General features: G+C 37.2%; 1 protein-coding gene across 2 annotated transcripts in view; it reads right to left on the reverse strand.

The window, feature by feature from the left end:
- Window positions 1–22,623, reverse strand: part of LOC127580329 (voltage-dependent calcium channel subunit alpha-2/delta-1) — a 532,630-nt gene that overhangs the window by 100,713 nt on the left and 409,294 nt on the right. For both annotated transcript variants that reach the window (XM_052033643.1, XM_052033642.1), the window contains 3 exons: window positions 15,568–15,636; window positions 14,032–14,106; window positions 12,680–12,754 (listed from right to left, as the gene is read on the reverse strand). In XM_052033643.1, coding sequence (XP_051889603.1) covers window positions 12,680–12,754; window positions 14,032–14,106; window positions 15,568–15,636 — 219 coding nt within the window. The remainder of the gene's footprint in view (window positions 1–12,679; window positions 12,755–14,031; window positions 14,107–15,567; window positions 15,637–22,623) is intronic.

Consider the following 22,623-nt stretch of genomic DNA (forward strand, 5'->3'; position numbering starts at 1 on the left):
TTCCATGACTTGACCATAGTTTTATAGTCTTTACAGATGGAATGAGTTCTATTAGCAGAAAGTCAAAATACAACCACATGTCTTTGAGTTTATGGATCCAGGGCTGCAGCCATTGTAATAGGAATCCCTGCTGTCTGCATATGAAATAGACCAGAGAAAATTATTTTGTCTGGGACAACCTTATGCTGGATCTATATTAGTTCCCTGGTTATTTTACTTATTCCACCACACAGCATTAACCGCACAGCATTTCATATCTGGTGAAGATTTGGTGGATTCTCCATAACCTTTAGAACAATGCATTTGAGAAATCCCCCTTTTGGAGGTTTTCAGTTGGACTACACGTTCAAACCTGTAGTGGGGCTTCTGGCAATCCTTTTGGTTTGTTTGAATCCAGATATCCTAATCACTACCTCAGTATAGTAACACTATGACCACTACAACAGACTTTTTTTTTGTTCAAATTGTGTTCTTTCTTGTAAAAAATTATGTATAATTTAGGTTTATGTTATTCTTGTGACTGTTGTGTATCTGATGCTATGTGCCTGTGATGCTGCTGCAAGTAAGCTTTTCATTGCACCCGTGCAAACAGGTACTTGTGCAGATGACAATAAACTCAACTTTTTACATAAATTTTGATACCCAAGTTTAATCCTGGGGATTGCAATCTCAAACCTGTTCATGGGAATTGGAGCACAGGGAAGTAGAATGAAAGCTAAACATGGAAATCCATAAGGGTTAAAACTTGCACTTGGCCACAAGCTCTGGCTGGGAGTGAGAGCATTGGTTACAAGTTTTATTCACTTTTGCATGTTCAGCCTCACAAGAAATCAATGGAACCAAACATCAGGGGATGATTGCAGACCACAGTCAACTCTTGTACTCGTTTATCACTTGCCATTGGAAATGAACTTAAAACGCTCATTGCCGTTTAGTTTTTAGTTAATTTGAGATTCCTAAGTTAGTGACCTCAATGGCAGCACCCTCCAGTGCATTCTCAGACATGTAATACAGATTCCTCAGCCTCTTCCACTGTACTTCAATTAATCAATGAGCACTTACCAAAAATGTAACAACAGGCAGCAAGCTTACAGTGCCGTTTCCCACAACACACCCATGCAAGTACTTCCACAGAACACCTACAGAAAGCCTATAAAAGCAGCACATCAAACAAACTAAATCAACAGAAGAGATGTCACTCTAAATGGAAGGATTCAAAGTGTTTCAGGAAATTGTGTTTAAATTCCATAGTCCCTTGCTCTTTTTGATGAACTTGCACAGAATTTCATGCAAATGCTTTGGGATGGAAATGAGAATGACGTTGTGATGAATATCTGAGAGAGAAGTATTTACACAGGACCCAAAAATGTTAACTTTACACAGCTGCATTTCTTATATTTCAAAGATATTAGCATGGTAAATGAGTTTGGAAATCTGGACTGAAAAGACAGCATGCCAAATCCTTAATTCTGTTCAGTGTACAGAAGTGTTGTTATTCCAACACTGATGGAATTATTTTTAAATGGACAATCCCTATATTCTACATGTAAACTTTATCTGTAATTTATTTAATAATATTCAGAATGAAAAATCATTTTGCAGACAGCTATTAAGGATGAGCAAAGTGGTTTAATTCAGTTTTCCAAGCCCATATCTGGTTTCAATTATATCTTTGTTCACTTTAAAATCTGTGTGAATTTACCATCAGTGCTGATCTAATTTTACCATATGTCACTAGTTTGCTTTCAATAATTGACATCCTTGGGGCATTCTCTCTGGCTGTGTGGTCATGAGGCAGCACACTGTAATAGGTTCCTGTTTACAGTTTCCACACAAGGAGCACCTTATTACAATTAATCCATTAGGGGATTTGGGAAATGTAGTTCTTGCCCACAGGCAGAGTGAGTGCATTGTCTACAGATTGTTTATTCAGTGGAATTGGACACAAGCCACCACAGGTGCTCTTTCAAGCTTTTTCCTTGGGAAGTGTTTAATAGTCAGAAGCAGGTAAAGTGGGAACTTAAATAATTCAATGTGGCAGATAAAAACTAGCAATACCCTAATATATTTGACAATACATGCTGATGCTCAGTCCCCACTGTTCAGCTTCTGGATTTCTTAAACTTATAAATATGCCTAGAGAAAAATTTAAAACTCAGAATCAAGTTAAAGCAGTATTAGCAGTTGAAAGTAATGATTAACTCTTGCAATGCCAAATACACTTGTACAACAGTCAAACACTACAATTTTCCTTTTATTCAAGCAGCATTTGCCAGGAAAACTTTGTGCTCTGGAAAATGATAAAGATGTACTGTCAAAACAAACCTATGAAGATCTGGCCTAAAGCAGAAAACTTACTGTCCATGGTTTCATCACCAAACACAAATCTATACCCTGGTCATGAAATAAATATGAGGAATGCATGCAGCATCTGTGGTAAACAATTGACAGTACCTGTCATATATAAACACAGATATTTTGCTATATCTGCAAATCAGCCACTATAATCCTCAATGTTAAACTTCTTTTTAAGCAATTACTATTTCCAAAACTAGCAGCCTGCTTGGCGGGGGAGGGGGGGGGGGTTGCTGGTCAACAGCACTATCCAAAATGTTAGTTCTAAACTTATAAAATGTATTAGTTATTATCTAAGCACTTAGAAAGTCATGCTTCAGGATATTTTTTGGTAGCAGGTCCACTGTTATGCCCTTGTATGTAAGCTTGCCAAATCCCTTTCCCAAAGCTTCAATTCTGGCAGTTTGCAGCACCAATGCTATTGCCACTACATTACCTGTGCATTAGGATGTCTCTGTCTTAAATTAACCTTTGGGATCCCTACACCAATTGACTGAAGTAATAAGAAAGGAAAGTTTTTAAGTTAATTTAACAATAATTAATAATGGGAAATGTCTTTTTATGGCTAAGATGCAGTTCAGATGTCAGAATGGGATGTCTGAGCAAGCCCAACATTAATCCTTTGAAATCATCTTTCCATTCTTCATTACTGCAAATATTAATTTGTAGAGTTTGAGTGTGAAATCCAGTCTGCTGCACCACTGGAGAATAATCAATTTACATTTAAATGTGTTTTGCTTTGTATTATAGATGCAGTTCCATTCTATTCTCTTGGAGATCTGGGTTTAAATGCAACACAAACCAAAGATTAAAAATTGCTGGCTTGGAAATCAAGTGTTTAAAACATGAAGCTGACGAGTCAAGAACCACAACCACTTGCCCTGAGCCACCCAATTATTAGTTCTCAATACTGAGTGAAAGTTACTGACAGGTTCCTCAGGTGTGCTGTATTCAGAATCTAATGCAATCTGTCAAGACAAATCTTTACCCCAGTTGCAGTATAAATCTGTTATTTTCTGGTTAATCATAAAAGTGCAACTAGATCTTGTTGTGCCTGCTTTGTGGAGAAAAAAAAAGGTAATAGAGAGATCTACTTTGGTAGAAAATGCTTTTAAGGTGAGAAGGGGTAGGTTCAGAACAGACGTGAGGGATATGTTTTTTTTACTGAGAGAGTGGTGGATGCCTGGAATGCGTTGCCTGATAGGAAAATAGAGGGATATGGGCATTCTGTAGGCAGGAGGGAATAGCTATTTCAGCACAACATTGTGGGCCAAAGGGCCTGTTCTGTGCTGTACTGTTCTATGTAAAATTCAGAACTGTATTTTCCCCCCAATGTGGAGAGATTGAAAGGTGCTGGTATTCAAAGAGCTGTCCTTGTACATGAATCACTGAAAGTTGATATGCAGGTCTTATCTCATAGAAATGCACAGGACTCTTACACAGCTAGAAGCTAGATAAAGAATCCTTTGGCTAGAGTGCCTAGAATCATAGTGAGATGAGAAGAAACTTATTCACCCGAGGGTAGTGAATCTTTGGCATTCTCTATCCAAGAGAGTGGTGGAGATGTGGGTGTTGAATGTGTTCCACAGCATGGTCAGAATTTTGGATATTAAAGGAAAGAAGAAATAAAGGATAAGTGCAGGAAAGTGGTGCTGAAGTAAAAGATCAGCCATTGATTTTATTGAATGGTGAAGTTGGTATGGCGGGGAACAGGATGTATAGCCTACTCCTGGCTTTATTTTTTATAGTCTATGTGTTGCACAAAAGGACCCCCAAAAAATGCCTGAGACTGGGTTGAACTATTTTTCAAGTGTTGTGAGTGACTCCCAATGGCAGGTTTATAGGCCGCTGTGTTGTGATATTGAGAACTGTTCAATATTACTTCTGAGAAAAGGGCAGTTCAGTTTTACAGGTAGTGTGGAAGAGGCAATAAATTAATTAACTTTTAAATCGTTTGAACCCAGTGGGAGGTCTTCCTGGTTCAATGGCACTTTTGCGACAATCAACGGGCATCTCATCACCAACCTTCCTGCTACTCCCTCGAGGATTACTACCCGAAATTTGCTGTAAGCAATGAATGGTCCTTCTGTAGACTGACAAATAACAACACACCTAAATTGTTAGGCTTCGGGACCAATTTTGGGTGGACTGAGGCAAGTGCAGCACTGATATTGGCATTTGGTCCCAGTTCACAAGGTTACCAGCTTTAAATCATAATCTTTATTGAAAGAAAGGAACATTCCTCCTTCGCTATGTTGTTCAAACACACAAGGTTATCCAGAAATTAGATTCCACCCTTGATGTTAGGATGCTAAGGTGTAATAATGAACTCCCGATTGCCCTTGTAGAGTATTACTTGATGCATTTTACAAGGAAAGGCTGTCCCAATGGAAGGAAGAATAGGGCACCCTACAATTAAATTCTCCTTTTCAGAACTGAAAAGGGGAAGGTGTTGACTGTTAACAAAGCAAATATAAAAATATTTTTAGTAGCATTATTAAAATTAGCAAGTTTAAATTAGACAAGTGAACAGAAAAAAATAAATCGAGATATCAATATTCCTGAGTGATTGTACCATTTGCTTGCAGTTCTAGACCATAAATCACCCTTTGCATCAAATGGTATGCCAGCCATATATTCATTTTAAAATTACCATCATCTTTAACATACCAATGTAAATACAAGCACATTCAACTATATATCTAGAACATTCAATATACTTATTTTCTAATCCTAAAGAACTTCAATGTTGTTTAGCTACTTAAGAATTTAACAGGTTCAAGCAAAGTCGTCCTATCAAGTTTAGATTGAGAGGAAGGTGGATGCTTGAAAAATAAACACACAATTTAAGATGCCATTGAATTGTTGAAATGTCAGCCTCCATCTATTTTCAATCCATTTCTGGATCATGCATCTTTCCCCTGACTGTTAGCACTGAATAGAGTTGGCCCCATGTTTTCTCTTAATCAGTAGTGAGGGAGGAGAGTTTATTCCTCCTTATCCATGATCTTCCTTTCAAATATTCTCTTAAAAAATGAATAGTAATAATTTTGTCAAGCAATTACTACAGAATATAACCTTATGAAAAAGATGATCTTCATCCCCAGTTCATCATTGTGGAGGCAGATACAGGTGATTACCTCTTTTCTGCCTCTTCCCTCAAACATTAATTCTAATCTCAACTAAACTTTTGTTTTAAACAACTGTGTCACTAATTTTGCCAGTAACTTTAGCTGCTTCTGCAGAAATAGTTGAGGTAATTGCTAGTAACTAGTAACTTTGTACTGCATTTGATTCATAGTGTTATTTTTATGGGAATATTTATCTTTGTACAGATACATCTAAATGATGATAAAAATGTACTGACTTCAGAGTGGTCTGATGACCACAACATTTTGACACTGATAGATTGAAATTTTGATTTGTTGTCATTAACTGTTTATTATTGAACAATGGATTTATCAAAACTGTATAAGCACACTCACACATTATATATAAAATGTATAATGTTGATTTAGAAACGCATCAGGAAAATTAATTTTCTTATCAAGGTTGGAATATGAATGTAGCAGATTACAGCACAGAGAAAAATAAGTTTTGGTTTAATTCACCTCAGCATTTATTGTTCTCTTCTGGTCCTCTGGCTTGATCCATGGTATCCAACATAATTGGCTAAATGCCTAAAATAACGGAATCTGAACCTAGGGGAGCTGTAGTAGAGCTCTCCCCACTCCCCACAGCTTGATGAAGTGAGACTGTAGAGGTCATGGATTAAATGACCTCTACAGTCATGGATTTTAGAAATCTAAAACATACTTTGATAGTAGTATAAGAACTATTGGCTAATCATAGGGATTGAAATTTGCCTGGAAAACACAGCTTCCCATTATTGTAAAATGAAAGAAGACTTTATGAATCAGAATTAATAAAATCCACATAATCAATTTTGTAACAAATAGTTTCTTCAGTGAACAGTCAATCCATATTGCATTAAGTATATAAAAGTACTATAAAACTGCCATGGTCAGACATTGATGCTCATGATCTGTAGTTTTAAGGACACTGATTTTTTGTTTGTTCTCCCATGGATTCACCTGTTCTTCAATCTGGAATGCTGCTTCTTTCAGCTGTCTGAACATCTATTGCACAGACCAATTAGCACATATTCAAACATCTTTAATGATTGCAAGAACCAGAACTGCCAGTTAATTTATCTATTTATTACTTTTTGTTACATAAATTATAAATCAATTGTTGCCATGATCTAAAGACTGTGTCATTCAAAATGATTAAGTTTATCTGTTAACAGATGTCTTTGTGGTCCTGAACCACTCAGCACTGAGTGCAATCCTGAACCATTCCATCGTGCAGTGTGCTCCGATTACCACTTGTACACACTTATAAAAGTATAAGTATATTCAGAGCATGTGGTATCCTGGCAGAATGCTATTAGTTTTGTTTATACTGACAGAAATAGCTCAGATTAAATGATAAATATATCTAAATATTACAGTCACTGAACCCAAATTGAACTGCTCAATTCCTCATAATTCAGATTTAACTTGAATGTTGAACATTTACTTGACCCCGATTTTACAGCTGGACCAATCACATAACTGTCAGTGTGTGCCATCATGTTATCAAGTTCTGTGTGTGTGCAGTTCAACACAGAAATCCCAACGTGATGAAGTGCTTCCCTGCAGGTTGGCTCTTCTTCGATATTCCCCCACTGTAATCAATGGGATCAGTGACTGGGTACTTAGCAACAGCCACTGTAAAAAGCCTGAGAATGTTATACTTTGTTCCACTAGCTGGGAGTTTTTAATGGTTTATTAATAAATACTGCTTAGCTGGTTCTCTGGCTCCAAGAAATTAATTTTATGTCTATGTGGATTAGAAATAGAGTAGAATTAGATTAGATTTTTATAAATTATAACTATAAAATATGAGTTTATGAGAGTTCTACCTTAAACTCGTATGTTCATTTTTTTTATTTTGTACTCTTTACAAAATTCTCAAAGTGTTCTGGTGGGCTGCCTGTGAGAAATTTTCAATGAATTGGTCACACACTCAGCTTCATGGCATCACAATTATTGCTGGGAAAAGAGAAATCCATGCTGTAGTGTTCAGAAGATCTGAGTGGGCATTGATTTTAGCACTGAGTGCAGTCACTTTGCCACTGTTCACAAAATTAATGTCTATTTAAATAAAAATCTCCAGGAGGATATGAACAAATATGTCAAATATGCAATGATAATAACCAGCTATTTACCACTAAAATACTACAAATTATTCAATTGTTCAATGACCACACAAGTGCAGTGAGAAATTTCTACTGAAAGTGATTGATAAGCACTTATACATCAAATGTATCATGCTGTCAAAAGGTTACAAGTGGAACACAAGTTATGGTGATTCGCAGTATACATTTATATAATCTGTGCTTAGTTTGCTCATCAACAGAATTGTCATAAGTGAATGTTCCAGTGGAATGCCATTTTTGAAGTGGCTGTTTGAAGAATTGTGATTATGGAGAGTTTTCATCTGGACATCGTGTAAGACTGAGGTGGAAGTGCGAAAATAGGATGTGAAAAAAAATAGAAGAGAAGGTATACTTGATGAGAAAAGGCCTGCCCTTAAATCTGTAGCATTTTAACAGAAAAATTAAAGAACCAGGGCAGCCTGTCTAGGATTTAGGCTGGTATGTTTCAGTTTGCATACTGTAGTAAAATACATGAGAAATCTATACCAGGCTCAATGTGGAGTCTGTAGGAATGGGCAGGAAAAAATTGGCAGTGTTTCAGGTAAATATAGCTGTACAAGTGGCCTTGACAGTTTAATTTCTGTTGAGATTGAAAGAGGTCCTGTTGCTCTGGCAACAATTACGTGGAGATTTCAAAATCAAATGGTTGGTGATATCTCAGGAATAAAAAGTGTGGAAAAACAATTCCATTCTTTAGACGCCACACAGGTGTTGTAAATTGCAACAATGAAAGATTTATTAGCTTCCTAAGGTGAGCAAAACAAAGTCAGACAGTGAAATTACCGTTGACTGAATAAGCCAGAAAGATGACTATCTAATTAGCCAGTCAATAAGATTCAGAATTTATTGGCAGAATTCTCTTGTGCACACTGCTAAGGTTTGCTCAGTGTTTTTGAGGTGTGCTTCCCAATATTAATTTCTTAGTGATAAGTTTGGAGCACGGTGACATAGAGGATACTAGTCCTCCCTCGCCTCTGTTAAGGCATCATGATTGCTAAGGCCTTGGCAATTTTGTCCTTCACTACAGTCCAGAGAGTGAAGACTTAAAGTAAGGTGAGGATTCTGGTTTGTGGGAAAGTAAAACACAAAGCATAGAAGATTTTCCATCTGACAAGGGCAAATGAATTTACAATTCTGGGTTTGGAAAACATGAGGTACCCTTGGTTCAATCATACCTGTGCTCATTTCAAGAAGCCAATAGTCCAGCTAACAAAAGGACTGAAACAGTTGAGTTTGACTACCTCTCCACATGAAGCATTGATAAATTTGGTCCTGCAGAGGCCTTTTGCACCTGTTTTAAGCCTATAAAATAAGTGCAATACTATTAAATACTGACAAGATGAATAATTTTGATTCAATGCTTCCTTTTTAGAGAATTAGAAATACAGGGAGAACAACTCAAAGTGAAGTTGCTTTCAAAATAGTGACCTGTGAAGTTTATTTCCCAAGCCGGACTGTGTTTGCTTCTTGTGGAGTCTCCTTCTGTTGTTACAAAGGCAATTCTTCTCTCAGCCTTTGCTTCATTTTCAATTCCTCGGTTCTTTTTATGTTTTCCTTTATTTTTGCCTTTAGTTCTTTCTATAACTCCCACATTTTCTTGTGGTCTCAGGCGTTTCCTTTAGTGTTCAGTTTTGCCTCTGCAAGATCAATTTTCTGTTTGCAGTATTCTGTTCTTTTCTTTCTGGTCCTAATCAGGGTCTTGATGCAATGCTTTGACTGAAAACATCTACAACTTCTTTCACCTCCAGAGATGCTGCTCGACCTGCTGAGTTCCTCCGCAGTTTGATTTTTGCTATAACTATTTGTTATGTTCCTTCTCTCAGCTGTAGCTTTTATTTCTCTTCAGTAGATTAGCAAGATCCATGGTTCTTTTTTTTTTACAGCAGCTCCAATATCTTTGACAGAAGTGATACTCACTGAGCAGATTTGGACCTCAATTTCTGGGCAAGCTCAATGTACAACATCTCAAAACAAGGTAAAGCTCCCTCTTGTGATGCACAATACCATGGTCTTTGTCTCAGAAATGTGCCTCTCTTTGCCTTTGTGCCCCAGATGCTCATCTTTCTTGTTGCTCAGACCGAGGGGTAACTCCCGCTGGGTGGTGTCAAGCTCCAGCTCAGTTGAATTTCATTGTGCTGGCTCAATATCAACTCCGCTATTAGATGCAGACCCCTGGGACAAGTCCAAATCCCATGAACTGTTATTTGGCAGCAGCAATAAATAAAAGAATGAATGAATGAAATACTGAAGAAAGCATCCTTACAGGCTTTCCCTTGCTCCTGCAATATTTAAGATGCTAATTGTTCCTTAACAAACCAGTAGAAAATACAGTATGTAGTATTTTCCCTCTGCCACTGGTTTCTTTATGCACACTTGCTGAAGGCACAACAGTCCTATAAGTAAATGGTGATCCTGACAGGATGCTCAATAATTGGTGAGGCACTCGTGAGGAGGTATGTCCTCACTGACAGTTGTGAGGAGAAATTATGACAACCTGTTCACCAGCGACCATAATAATACTTTGACAAAGAGAGATTGACGGCTGTTCTGGAAGCACTAAGGTTGGTCAATGAAGGTCTATTCTGGGTTAAATTTTGGGTATCAATTCTTCAATTAATGATACATGGTGAGGCATGGCGAGAATATTAGAACTTTACAGCTGGAGGGACACACATCCAGTAAATACTTGCTGACATGTGTGTGGAGAAATAAGCAACTCCCTCCTCAACAAGGAAGCGGGTGAAAAACCAGGGGTGTGTGAGGCCCGAAAAAGCCTCTGCTTTTAATTGACGAACGTGGTTTTTCGTACACTCTTGGTAACTATATACTTTGTGTAGCAAAGGGGCAGTTTATCTCATTGAACCAACTGAGAGAAAGGGCCAAGACCCTCTCCAATTCTTCCTGTATCCATGGGCCCATAAAGGAGAATGAAATGTTTCCTCTTTTCCAAGTACCAATGCCTGATGTCAATCACAGCAGTGGAATCATTTTTAAAATACCGTGATGATTTATGATTTATCTTTAGACCTGGCAAATTTCAATCCCTAATTACTACTCACATTGAAAAAGGAATATTTCTACTATGAATTAAACACACTCAGGCATGCTCACCTCCTTGTATGATATTACATGGATTAATTTAGGTCTAAGAAGCAATTTCTAATGAAAAAATAAAATTGAAGTTCTCAAGTCAGTACATATTTCCTGATAGCTCCGCCCACCGTTAGTTTGCTAGTTAATCAAAGACAGCCAATGCATCAGCTGTCTTTGCTATGTACCTTTGCTCTGGAAGGGATTTCCTTTAGTAGTCTCTCTGACATGCAGCACCACAAGCAAACTGGCAAAACTGTAGAAACACATCAGCATTCCTGTTGGGAATTTTATTAAAGGGGGAGAAACTGGCTTTTTAAAAATGTCCACATACAATGCCATTTCCATCAAGTTTGAACTCAATTTTCAAATTGTTTTCCAGAGGGGATCAAAAGCAGTCACTTATGTTCATTTCTGTTCGCTGCAGGATAATGACCCATCACATACCTTGAATGACCCATCATCCACCATGGTATCTCTGCAGCCACCTTAATCTTCTGCCACTGTATAGGTGCAAACAAACTACAGGCTTCACTGCTGAGTCTATCCTCACAAGTACCAACTCAACCTCAGATGGTGGACCCCAAGGCCCAGTTTCCAGACTGGCCTGATGGTTTTGTCAAAGGCCTTTTCAACTCTTTCTAAATGTCTCCTCTGACCAAAGCAGTTGAAGCTAAGTTAGATAATTTTAAAAAACATTAATTAAAATTGTAAATTTATTTAGAAATGTACATATTAATTAAACCAATTTTATGTCAATTTACTTATGTCAATTTACCCAGGTTGGCAATCTGATTCAAATAAATCAGGCTGCACTAGATATGCCAGTCACGGCTGGCTTAAAACTGAAGAATTCAGCAGTGGAGGAAAAGGTCAGGTGCGTCAGCATTTAACCTCCAGGGCATTCCTGGTTTCCACATTATTATATACCACCGTGGTTTTCAGATATGCAGACATTTGCACTGATCCCCGCAGAACTGCTGGCTGGACATTAGTACAATTGTTATAACCCTTTTGTCCCTCTCATTGTGTATTTATCTAGATTAAAACCTCCACAACGGACAAGTTTCATTCACCATTACATTTTGCACATACCGTTTACAATGTTCACCTTATTTACAACATAACACAGAGGAGAGGTTATTATAGAATCTGCAAAATATATCCAAAACATACTATATTGATAAGCTTAATTGGAAAAAGAATCAGTTAGAAACAAGTAGAGTGTATACTTTCAAATAGGTTAAACCATTATCATTACAGAAGTGCCATATTATTAATAAATGCTACTTATACATAATACAGCCACATTCATAATTAACTCAGCTCACTCAGCTGGATTTCTTAATAGAGCAGGACCACATCGTTGCCCATGTTTCTAAAATTTCTCTCAGGATCAAACTAGGCTAATATGCAATTTCACAGAAGCTGCATTAAAAATTGTTTTGACTTATGAAAGGCCAATTCAAGGTAAATATGCAAATTTGCTCATTCTTTTCATTCCAGCCAACTAACAGGTACTCAAACCTGTTCATAAAATTGAACCTAATACTGGCTATTTAAATCTAAATGTTCTGCAGGGTCCCTAATGTTTTTAGATCATTGTGTGACTAAGGGTATGTGGTACGAATGAAATCAAATCACCAGATTGTAGCCTTATGTAAAACACAATAAAGATTTCATTTCCTGCCTTTCTATTATAATTAAGTTCCAGTGTTGCAACAAAAATATTTTAGAGTCAAAAGGTTGATCACAGTCACACAATAGTGCATTTGAGTTATTAATTTGAATAGTAAGTGGTGAGCATCAAATAAACAAAATCAATAAATAATCTGGGATGCTGCACTCAGGCAATTCCTAGGTTATCCAGCTTCAATTATTTCATTACAAGTTACTAACTTCCTTAGAGCCTGAGATGGTAGGTCCTCATGCATTTAGCATTAGAATCTATATAATTTTAACATAACTCACCTTAGGCTGAAGATTTGGATGAAGCAATACATAACCATTAGGATCGATTGCAAAATAATATCCATTAGGCCCAAGCTGTTATAACATTAAGAAGACATAATCCAATATTACAGATTATATGCAAAATGAAAGAAAACATTTATATTACTGTAATGTTGTTCAACATAAAATGCAGGATCTACATCTCATTCAAAGACAGTGGTACTTTTCTAATGTGCTAACATTGAACAAGTTTACACTTTCAAAAGATTACTTGGAGTTTAGACTGCCTTTATGCCAGTGCAGTATAAATGTAATTATGTATAATTACCGATCAAAATTAAAGTAATTAGTACACATTCAGTATGCAAGCAAACACTGAATCACAACAGTAAAAACATTAAATATTTTGTATAATTTTCAATTCAAGTATTTTATATTTTGAGTTAACTATTATATTCATTACTTGAACCATCTACTGATGTAAACCTACTTTGAAGAAAAAACAATGATATTTTCTTCAGGAGCATCAGCACGTAACCTATTGGACAGTGGGTGGTTCATTAGCCTGTATATTGAACTGAAGAGTCCAGATAAAATGTATAAAACTGAGTCTGCAGGATAACGGGCCTGGAAAAGAAACTATACTCGTTATGGACTAAATACTCTGGTCAACAGCAAGCTGCCCATGCTCACCACTGATATAAGCACTAGGTCTGCATTCATCCAGTGAGAATTTCCCCGCTATAACTTCCTCAAAAAAACCCATCCCAATCCCCATTACAGATGGCTCTGTTGTGGCAGGCAGTATTAGGGTCAAATAGGTGCAATGTGGGGTGGGGAGTGGGGCAGGGTGCAGAACAAAGCAAGACCTTTGACTGCTGAGCCACATCCCTGGCTCAGCTAGTTGTCAAAGCTGTTGAAAATCTGTAATGTTTTTGGAGGTCTTGCCATCAAAATAATCCACGTATTAATTAAATAATGTTTTGTTTACTTTTAAAGTTTCTAAAAATTGAAAACTAAAACATTTAAATAAATTCAATGAGAAAAGAAGTATGTGACCTAAGACCTATTTTAGTCCCTTCTTATTGAACTGACCGGAGATGCTGTTCCTACAGCAGGTCCCAGCTGTCAGATTCTCCACTGTTACTACTGAGGAATTGCCAAGACTCTGTCACTGTTAGAGTCATTGACAACCAACAATCAGGAAGTTTGGGATTGCACATTTGCACATGCATGTGTGGAAATCCCAAATTTGCTGGAACTTGCTCACTACTGCACAGAATAGCTAATATTTATTTAAAAAGTCCCAGGAATAACTGAATGGAGTACCAATGATGAATGACCAGAGAGAACTTCTGAACTATACTTACAGTGTAACGGGGTGTGAGCCTCTTTACGTCAGCTAGAGATACATCAATGCCCATCACTCCAAGAATCAACTGGTTCTGAAAGGTCATATGGTCAAAATAATGATTAATATCTTGCAAAAAAAATCCCTTAAAATATTTTCATTCATTTCATTTTTCATATAAAAGCATTAGCTAACTTTTGTACTTGGTGACAAGGAGCTAAGCAATATTTTTATCATTACAATGAACTCAAGTGGGAATTAAGGATTGATCGTAGTTAAAACTTTTCTGATGTTAGGGCACTATGATGAAACTGACATCATAGTTATAACCATTGTCAGATGGCAGGAGCTTTATTGTCAAATGAATGAACAAAATATTTTGTACTTCTACTTTTCTTAGCTCATGGGATAATTTACTATATTAAAAGGTTTCATACAAATGCAAGCTGTTATTCTCTTTATTCTACTTCCCCATTCTTGTTTATTTTAATGTAAGCATTATTTTAGCTTCCAATTGATATAACCTATCTTAAATATCTTAATCTCTCTTTACTTAAGTAACTCATATTGTTTGTTTTTCTCTTGTCTCTCAATTTCTATCAGCAGTTAGCTAAAGAAACAAGGCAGTTTTTTGGCCATTCAAAGCTCGACTGGATTGATCAATGTCAGGCCAACTATTTAATGTCAAGCAAGCAGAGTTACTGACATTCTTACTGACAACTCCAAATGCATCTGGATGATGTAAGCTATGAAACATACTGCAAAAACTAAGAAGACTCTCTGCCCCAGGTTAAATACTACACAGAGTAATACAAGAGCCCTGAGAATCTGAAGATATTCTGGTAGAGTCCTATTATTACTCCATTAGCAGGCAACCGAGACAGCTGCATTCTCTACAGTCCTCCATTAGTGGCAGGGAGAGGGACTGGGAAAAGACAGGAGGAAAAAATAAAGTGTTCACAAGAATAACGACGTTAATGAGTTTTGGTCAAATTGTGATAGAACTTGGGAGTATTGAGGAGGCCACAGACAATACATACTTTGTGTCTCTGAAGGTCTGAGGGGAGATATAACATAATGGTCTTTTAAACTGAGGATAAATTATGAGGTCATTGTAAGGGTATTAAAGAGAGACCTGATGGGTCTGAACATTATTATCTGGGCTCATCTCAGCCAGCTTATCATCACAGTAGATATTGTTTTGATTGTAAAATCTGTAATTGTAAAAACCATGTCCTTTAATTCCTGGCAAAGTTGAGAGACTGCAAGCCAGAGTCTCTGGCAGTACCAATCAGCACATGTTCCAGATTATGCTACAAATAGCAAACAATATAAATTTGTTGTTCATAATTGTGTGAAAATTCTGACATCCTTTTACAGAACCTCTACTTCAGAGCAATGCATTAGAGTTTTGTGGGAAACAGTTTCACAATAGTTCCAGAACAAAAAAGCCTTTTTGAAAAGCCAATGAAAATTGCAGATATACGAGTAACGATCACTGTTTTTTGCACAGATTTAAGGCAGAAAATACCACACTCTCCAACTTAAAACATACCCGGTTTCCGCTAGCATCTTGAGTTAGATTGAAGACGGGCAGAGTTCCTGTGATAACAAGACCGAGTTCCTATTGTAACGGTAAAGTGACAGGTACATATAGAGAGACAGGAATATAAGACACAGATGCACATAAAAACAGCAACAGGTTAGAATATCTGTGGAAATAATCCAATTAAAAACATACTAATCACATTCAAATGAACTAAAATCTCAATTTTCAATAACTGCAATTCATCTGGAAAAAGACAATCATTCAAGTATTCAATTCCAATAACATATCATAAACTGTATTATTTCATTTTTAACTTGATTGTGCTTCACCGATGAAGTGTAAATTTGTTTTAACTAGGCTGCACTTCGTGAATATAAATACAAGAGAGCCTAAGAAGCAGGCCAGTCATCTTAAGCAGTTGTACAATTAATTTTAAATCATATTCTTTCATGAACAGCAAGGGAGCAAAAATCAACACTGGGGTTTGCAGTAATTCCTGTTAGGAAGTACAGGTGGAACCATGACTGAGCTTGCCTCCCTTAATAAACTGCCAGCATTCAATACCAAGACTCCTATAAATTCTCCAGCTGATTAAAACACTGGAGAACTTTGAAGTCCAAGTATCGTATACCACCACAGGCAAGGATGATGGGGCAGCCGTTGAAAAAGGGAACTAAACAACTTAATTTTTCAAGCATTAACATGCCAGAAGTGTTCAGCAGGTCAAGCAACACGGCAAAAATGAGAAAATAAGCCGTTATTGTTTTTTCCTTGTACTACCTCAATGCACCGATGTAATGAAATGCTCTGTATGGATGACATGCAAAACAAAGGTTTTCACTGTATCTCAGTACATGTGACAAAAATAAACCAATTTACCAAGCATGTTTTAAGTTGTAGGAAGATGTAGCCGTGGAGAGCGCAGGGGGAATCACTGTGATGGGGTGCAGAACAAAGTTGTCAAGCTAACAATCACTTTAAAAACTGGCAGTTTGGGACAGAAGAGAAAGAAAGAAACATCTTGAAACAGAGAGGTACAGCCACATTTGTGCAGGAAAGAAAAGCACTGCTTACCTGAAATTGTTAGATTCTACAATAAGACCTGAGAGTTGCAATGTGTCCAAACAAAAGACAAGTTGTTGTTCCCTGAACTTATGCTGGGCATCATCAGAGAAATGTAGGATACTGAAGATCGGAGGTCGGTGTGAGAGAGCAGTGTAGGAGCCGTAGACAAAAAGACCCCACTCTGATTCTGGCCTCTTCTGTCTTTGTCCTACATTGTTTCAACAACTTCCACATAAATTTGAAGAACAGCAGCCCATTTTCCATCTGGGTATGTTACAACCCTCAGGACTTTAAGTTGAATTTAATAATTTCAGGGAACCGCATTTCTCTCTCTTTCCACAGATGTGGCTCCCTTTTTTGTTTCAATGTTTCTTTTTTTCTCCTCTGTCACTAAATGCTGTATTTAAAGTAACTGTAATCAAGACAACTTTGGTCTACATCCTAGCACAGACATTTCCTCCCCTCTCCACCTTCCCCCTCCCTGAAACTTAAAATACACCTGACTTCTCACTTTTCCAGTTCTGATGGAGAGTCCATAACTGAAAATGTGAACTTGGTTTTTCTCCCCATTGGTGCTGCCTGACCTGCTGAGTGTTTCCAGCATCTCCTGTTTTGGTTTCAGATTTCCAGCATTTGCAGTTTCTTGCTCCAACTTAAACGCCAACGTTAGTTGTGTTCACAAACACATGGAGGGCAGTAGCTTTAATCAACTAAACAACATATATGAGATACTATTTCAAACAGCAGAGTGTGGATGTGGATACATTTCAGGAATGCAATTTCCTTTCCAAATGTGTATCTTCCTGTTTCCTGAGTGTACCTCTGTCACTACTGCACTGCAACCAGGCTCTGAGAAGTGTAGGACTCTTTGCAAGTGCAGCTTCTGTTTTTCACCCTTACTGCAAGGAGGGACCTTTGACCACCTCCTCTCTGAGGTGAAGCAGTTACAGTCATTAAAATTTCTGGTCTACTTGCTTTGGAAAGTGATTGTAAAATCCTGAACAAAAGTGTGATTATAGTATATAGAAATATAATTCTACAAAGAACAAAATTTATAATTACATCGACTTTACATCAACATTCAGCCTCACCAAGACCCAGAGGGAAATATCCACGTTACACCCCCATGTTACAGAGGAGTTCTGTTCCTAGGAAACCATCCATAACCTGATTTTCCGTATCATTAACCCTAGCTAAAAGTTGACAAAGTTTCTTTCACATTATTTATTTAGTTTTTTTCCCTCCACATGAATTCAGAGCAAATTTTAATTCCAGATCTCAATTTTTTTGTTTCTGATTTGTGAGTTCTGTAAGGGTGAATTTACATTACCCAAACTGCGAAAAAGCAGTGGTACACTGTATAATCAAATTCACCTACAAAGAAAATGTTGCATTATAATTATGGGAGGTTTGATTTAGCTCAGCTAATCTGTCTTAAAAAGGAGGAAAAGAGGAAAAGAGGAAAAGTGAATGGGGATTTAAACAGCATGTTTAAGACTTGCTTCTGACCGAGAAGCTCAACAAGAAAGGCATCCTTGCCAGTTAGATTAATGAAAAAGAAACCAGGGAAAATAGGAAAATAAGTGTAGTTCAATAGCAGTCATAAGAAAGTTTATAAATTGGTAACTTGAGGGACACCTGTAAAATAAAGATCAAGCTAATTTATTTTATTGGAATGAGATTAAAACAAGATGAGATAACTGGTTAAAACATAAATTGACAAGGTGAGAAAACTAGAGGCCCATATCTGATCCATGAGGAACACCACTATTCACCATCTTCCAGTCCAAAATACAACCATTCATCATAACCCTCTGTCAGTTATTTAGCAAACTATCAATGCTCCTTTTTGCCTTGTGTTTCAACTTTCTTTACAAGCACATTATGTAGCACATTATCAAAAGCCATCTGCAAGTCCATGTTCACCACATCAACTGGATTATCCTCACCACATCAACCAATTCTATGGAACTGGTTAAACATGATTTGACCTTAACTAATCATGTGACTATTTATCCTATCCAGGATCAACGTCAAAAAAAAGCATCCGTACCACTCAAGTTAAACAGCCTAACCTGTAGGTGCTGGGCTCTAGCAGTGTCACAGAGTTCCCCCACAACAGATGGCTGCATAATGAAAGGTTAGTTGCATTGACAGGCCTGCTGGAAAATCCATGTCCAATGTCACAGAGCACAGAGCTGTCAGCGCCAACCTTCAAAGGGCTTCAAGCCCACTCTGTCCAGGATCACTAAGTACTTTATAATGCCAAGTACAACAAATGAATGGTTGCAGAAAATAGCTTAGATGCATTTAAAGAAACCAGATAAGTGGTCAAGAAAAGAATAGAGAACTTTGGTCTCAGATTTATTCTGACAGGACTATTCTAGAAGGGCTATATGATAACAGGTAAAAGGCTTTTGGGGAGCATTATTATCAGACAGCCGCTTGGGTTGAATCAACTATTTCTATGATGTGGATTTGATGTGTGAGGACTCATCTGATATTGCTTTAACAAGGTAGCACCTTGAACATTTTGCAAACTTGTACTTCATTGATGTACAGAGCCAGGTCTTGTTACTTTGCCTTCCACAGCTTATTATCCATCCTATTACTTTCAGCCTCTGCAGAATTTACCTCCTTTCTAACATTCTTCTGTCCAGCATCAATCGCCATGGTGCTGATTACATATCCTTGCAGGTTTTGATGATGTGTAAATCAACAATCCCTGGAGTTCCATCTCACCTTTAATAATTCTCTTTTTACTGACATACTTGAATGCCATAAGTGGAAATTACAAACATTTTATAGGCTTATGTGCAAGATTCAGCATGATTTCCACAGTCATTAACAGGCAAACAGCATGTTTGTTGATAATTTAGCTGCAGTGTGTGTGGAGACAACACTATTAAAGACAGACACCTGCATTAAACCAGAAAGTGCAAATGCTTTGAAGATGTATGCATAAAAGACAACAATCGCATGGGATAAACTTTCCTTCAAGATTTCTGAAATGCTAATTGGAATGACTCATTTTAATTTTTATAAATGACAGATTGGGATTTCTGCAAAGTAAAATGGTCCCTAATTCCCTCTACAATATGGTAAGTATGAGCAAGGTCATTCACTTGAGCTGTACAGCTTAAGATTGGAAAGACTGTCAATCCTCTGATAAATTTTATTTAGCATTAATATTAAAGATGTCCTAGATTTCAAATATTAATGAAAGGAGTGATTAAGTCAGTAAAAATAGAATCTACTTTTAAATGTGACACTGCTTTTAGGTTAAGGCACTAAAACAGTGAGCTTGGGCTACCAGCTCATAAAGTCAATGTGCATCCAGGTTATAAATATTGTATCCATTTCAAAAGATCAATCTAAAACTCAGAGTGCCACAACATGAACTCAACTTTTAATCTAGTCTTTCTAAATGTAAACACCATTATATCACTCTGTAATCTGCTTCTTCATGTCAAAAAGATACCCATCTTTTCCAGTTCATCTTCATATCTAGCTATTCTGGTAGCCTAATGAGGCATTGAGAACTCACCATCTGTGCTTATGATCTCACAAATTTCACCCACTTAAAGAAAAATTCTGATACTTTTTTTTAACACAACCAGTAATTAAAACCTTCTTATTGTTCTTGTCAACACGCTGAATTCCGCTGCCCTTTTGTTTTAATGATGGAACGACTCAAATAAGATACCTTTGTTGGGAGGTGGCAAGTGAATTATTGAGGTTTGTTTCTATTTAGAATGGATCAAAAAGAAAAATGCTTGAGTTACACTGGGCAGAAATCTGCTCTCCACTGTTTGTGCTTAGCCCACAATGCATTTTTTCAATTAAGCCCACTGTATGTGTGTTGCACTTCATTTCTGAAATTCAGTTCCATTAACTTTATATGTTACTACATCACACAGTTATCACAAATAACAACAGAGCAGCAATTTATATCCCACAATCAGCTTAGTTTCAGTTTATCAGCATTATTAAATGTCTCCTTTATTGAAATCTAATTTTCATATGTATAAAAGTTGATATGAGCCAATAAGTTTTAAATTGAGGCCCAAAAGAAACAAAATAACATTCAATATATTTCATTTATGATTTCATCAATGATAAAGGACATAAACCTTAATTCTCCAATTCCTAACAGAAAAGCTGAGCTGACAACTTGTTCCTTTGCTGGCCTGTGCAGTTAACAATGTTTAATCAATCATTGCAAAATGCAAAACTAAACAGGGTGAAAAAACAACCGCAAAAGCTGGAAATCTGAAGTGAATAACAGAAAATTATGAAAATACAGACCTAGTTTGCCTATATCTACAAAGGGAGAAGGCAGGTTAATATCCTGGGGCATCTTTCTACCTGTTCCTGATTTCAAAGCCAGTCGACCTGTAGCAGATTTCAAACTTTTTTTTATTTCATTGCATGGAATACACACTGGAATGAGTTAACTGTTTGCTTCAGGTGCCCAGAATGAACACCCTTCTCACGGCAGGTCAGAAAAATAACCCTGTGCAGAGGTCGCTATTTAAAAAAAAATCATGGGCATGAACTTACTGTGCATGACACAAAACACCAGCTCATGTAACCAGAACAAGGCTAAGACATTGTTTTCATTCTTCATGAAATTAAATCTTTAATGTTACCAGAAACCATTTTCTTATGCCTATGACACCATCAGTTATTTATAAAATTGTTAAGAGAAGGGGTGTGGACTCGTATTGAATAATACCAAATCCACCACCATTATAAAGCAAGTTCAGATGGGTCTGTGCTGTTGATAGAATAGGACGTCTCCAGGAACCATGACAGGTCTGTCTGGGGGATTGGGTTGACTGTAAGGTATTATTCGGTAAATATGACTATGCTAGTTTGAGCTGACTGCAGGACGACTCACTCTATTCCTTTACTGTCAGTAAAAATTTTGCAAGGTTGGCTGGGCTTGGTGTTGATGGCAGGTCATCTGTCCAGTTTGATTCTTAGTAACAACAGTGAGATGTGTGTGTTAGATAGCTTTTCTCCCCCGCTCCCACCCCCCACCCCCCCCCCCACAAAAGTCCAGTGACTAATCCTGTAGTTAACTGACTAATCTTCATCATTCATATACTGAGATTTATCACCAAGCAAAAGCTAAACCAACAGCAAAACCTAACTGCTTTTACCAATGTGAATTTGAACTCCCCATCTCCCTTGGCGGAATAGGAACACACATCTTCAGATCATTGGTCCAAGCTTCTCACTTCCAAGTCCAATTACAGCTATGATGCTACCTTGCTCCTATCAGTCGCAATTGATTCCTGCAGATAACTGTGGCCCATAATGTGTAAGATTTTTGATGTTATGATTTGCCAAGGGATTCAATGTTGATGAACATGGAATGAGGAAATGCAAGTAGCTCCATGTGCCATCTATTGGTTAAAATAAACGGAGAATGAATTATTTTCATTCTTGGAACTAGATTCATAAATTCTGGACATATTATTAAGAATATACTAGTAAAATTTATGCTTACAATGGTTAAGATAAAAAACACTCTTCTGACACTTCTTGTTTACTACTTTCTTTCCTGTGTTGAACTGTCAGCTGTTATCAGTAAGGTGCTTCATTGGCTCATTAGTCAAGCAAATACTAATTAGCAAACAAAAACAGGGAATGCTGGGAGTGCTCAGCAAGTCAGGCAACAACAGCAGGGAGAGAAACAGAGTTGGTGTTTCAGGTTGAGGATTCTTCATCTGAACTGGAAAAAACGAGAAAGCAGGAGTGTTTCAAGTAACAGAAAGAGGGAGAGTGGAGAGAACAGTGGGAATGTCTGTGGTAGAGTGGAGACTCAAGTTGTCAAGGTAACAATTGTTCTGTATATCAGCAGTTAGGGAAAGTAAAGGGAAAACAAAATAAGTTTAAAAGAGAGATGTGGCTGAAACCTTTGCTTCCAGTTTACCTGTCACTTCAATTCTCCATTCCATTCCCACTCAGACCTTTATCTCTGGCCTT

Source organism: Pristis pectinata, chromosome 19 (assembly GCF_009764475.1).
Source record: "Pristis pectinata isolate sPriPec2 chromosome 19, sPriPec2.1.pri, whole genome shotgun sequence".
Classification (NCBI taxonomy): domain Eukaryota; kingdom Metazoa; phylum Chordata; class Chondrichthyes; order Rhinopristiformes; family Pristidae; genus Pristis; species Pristis pectinata.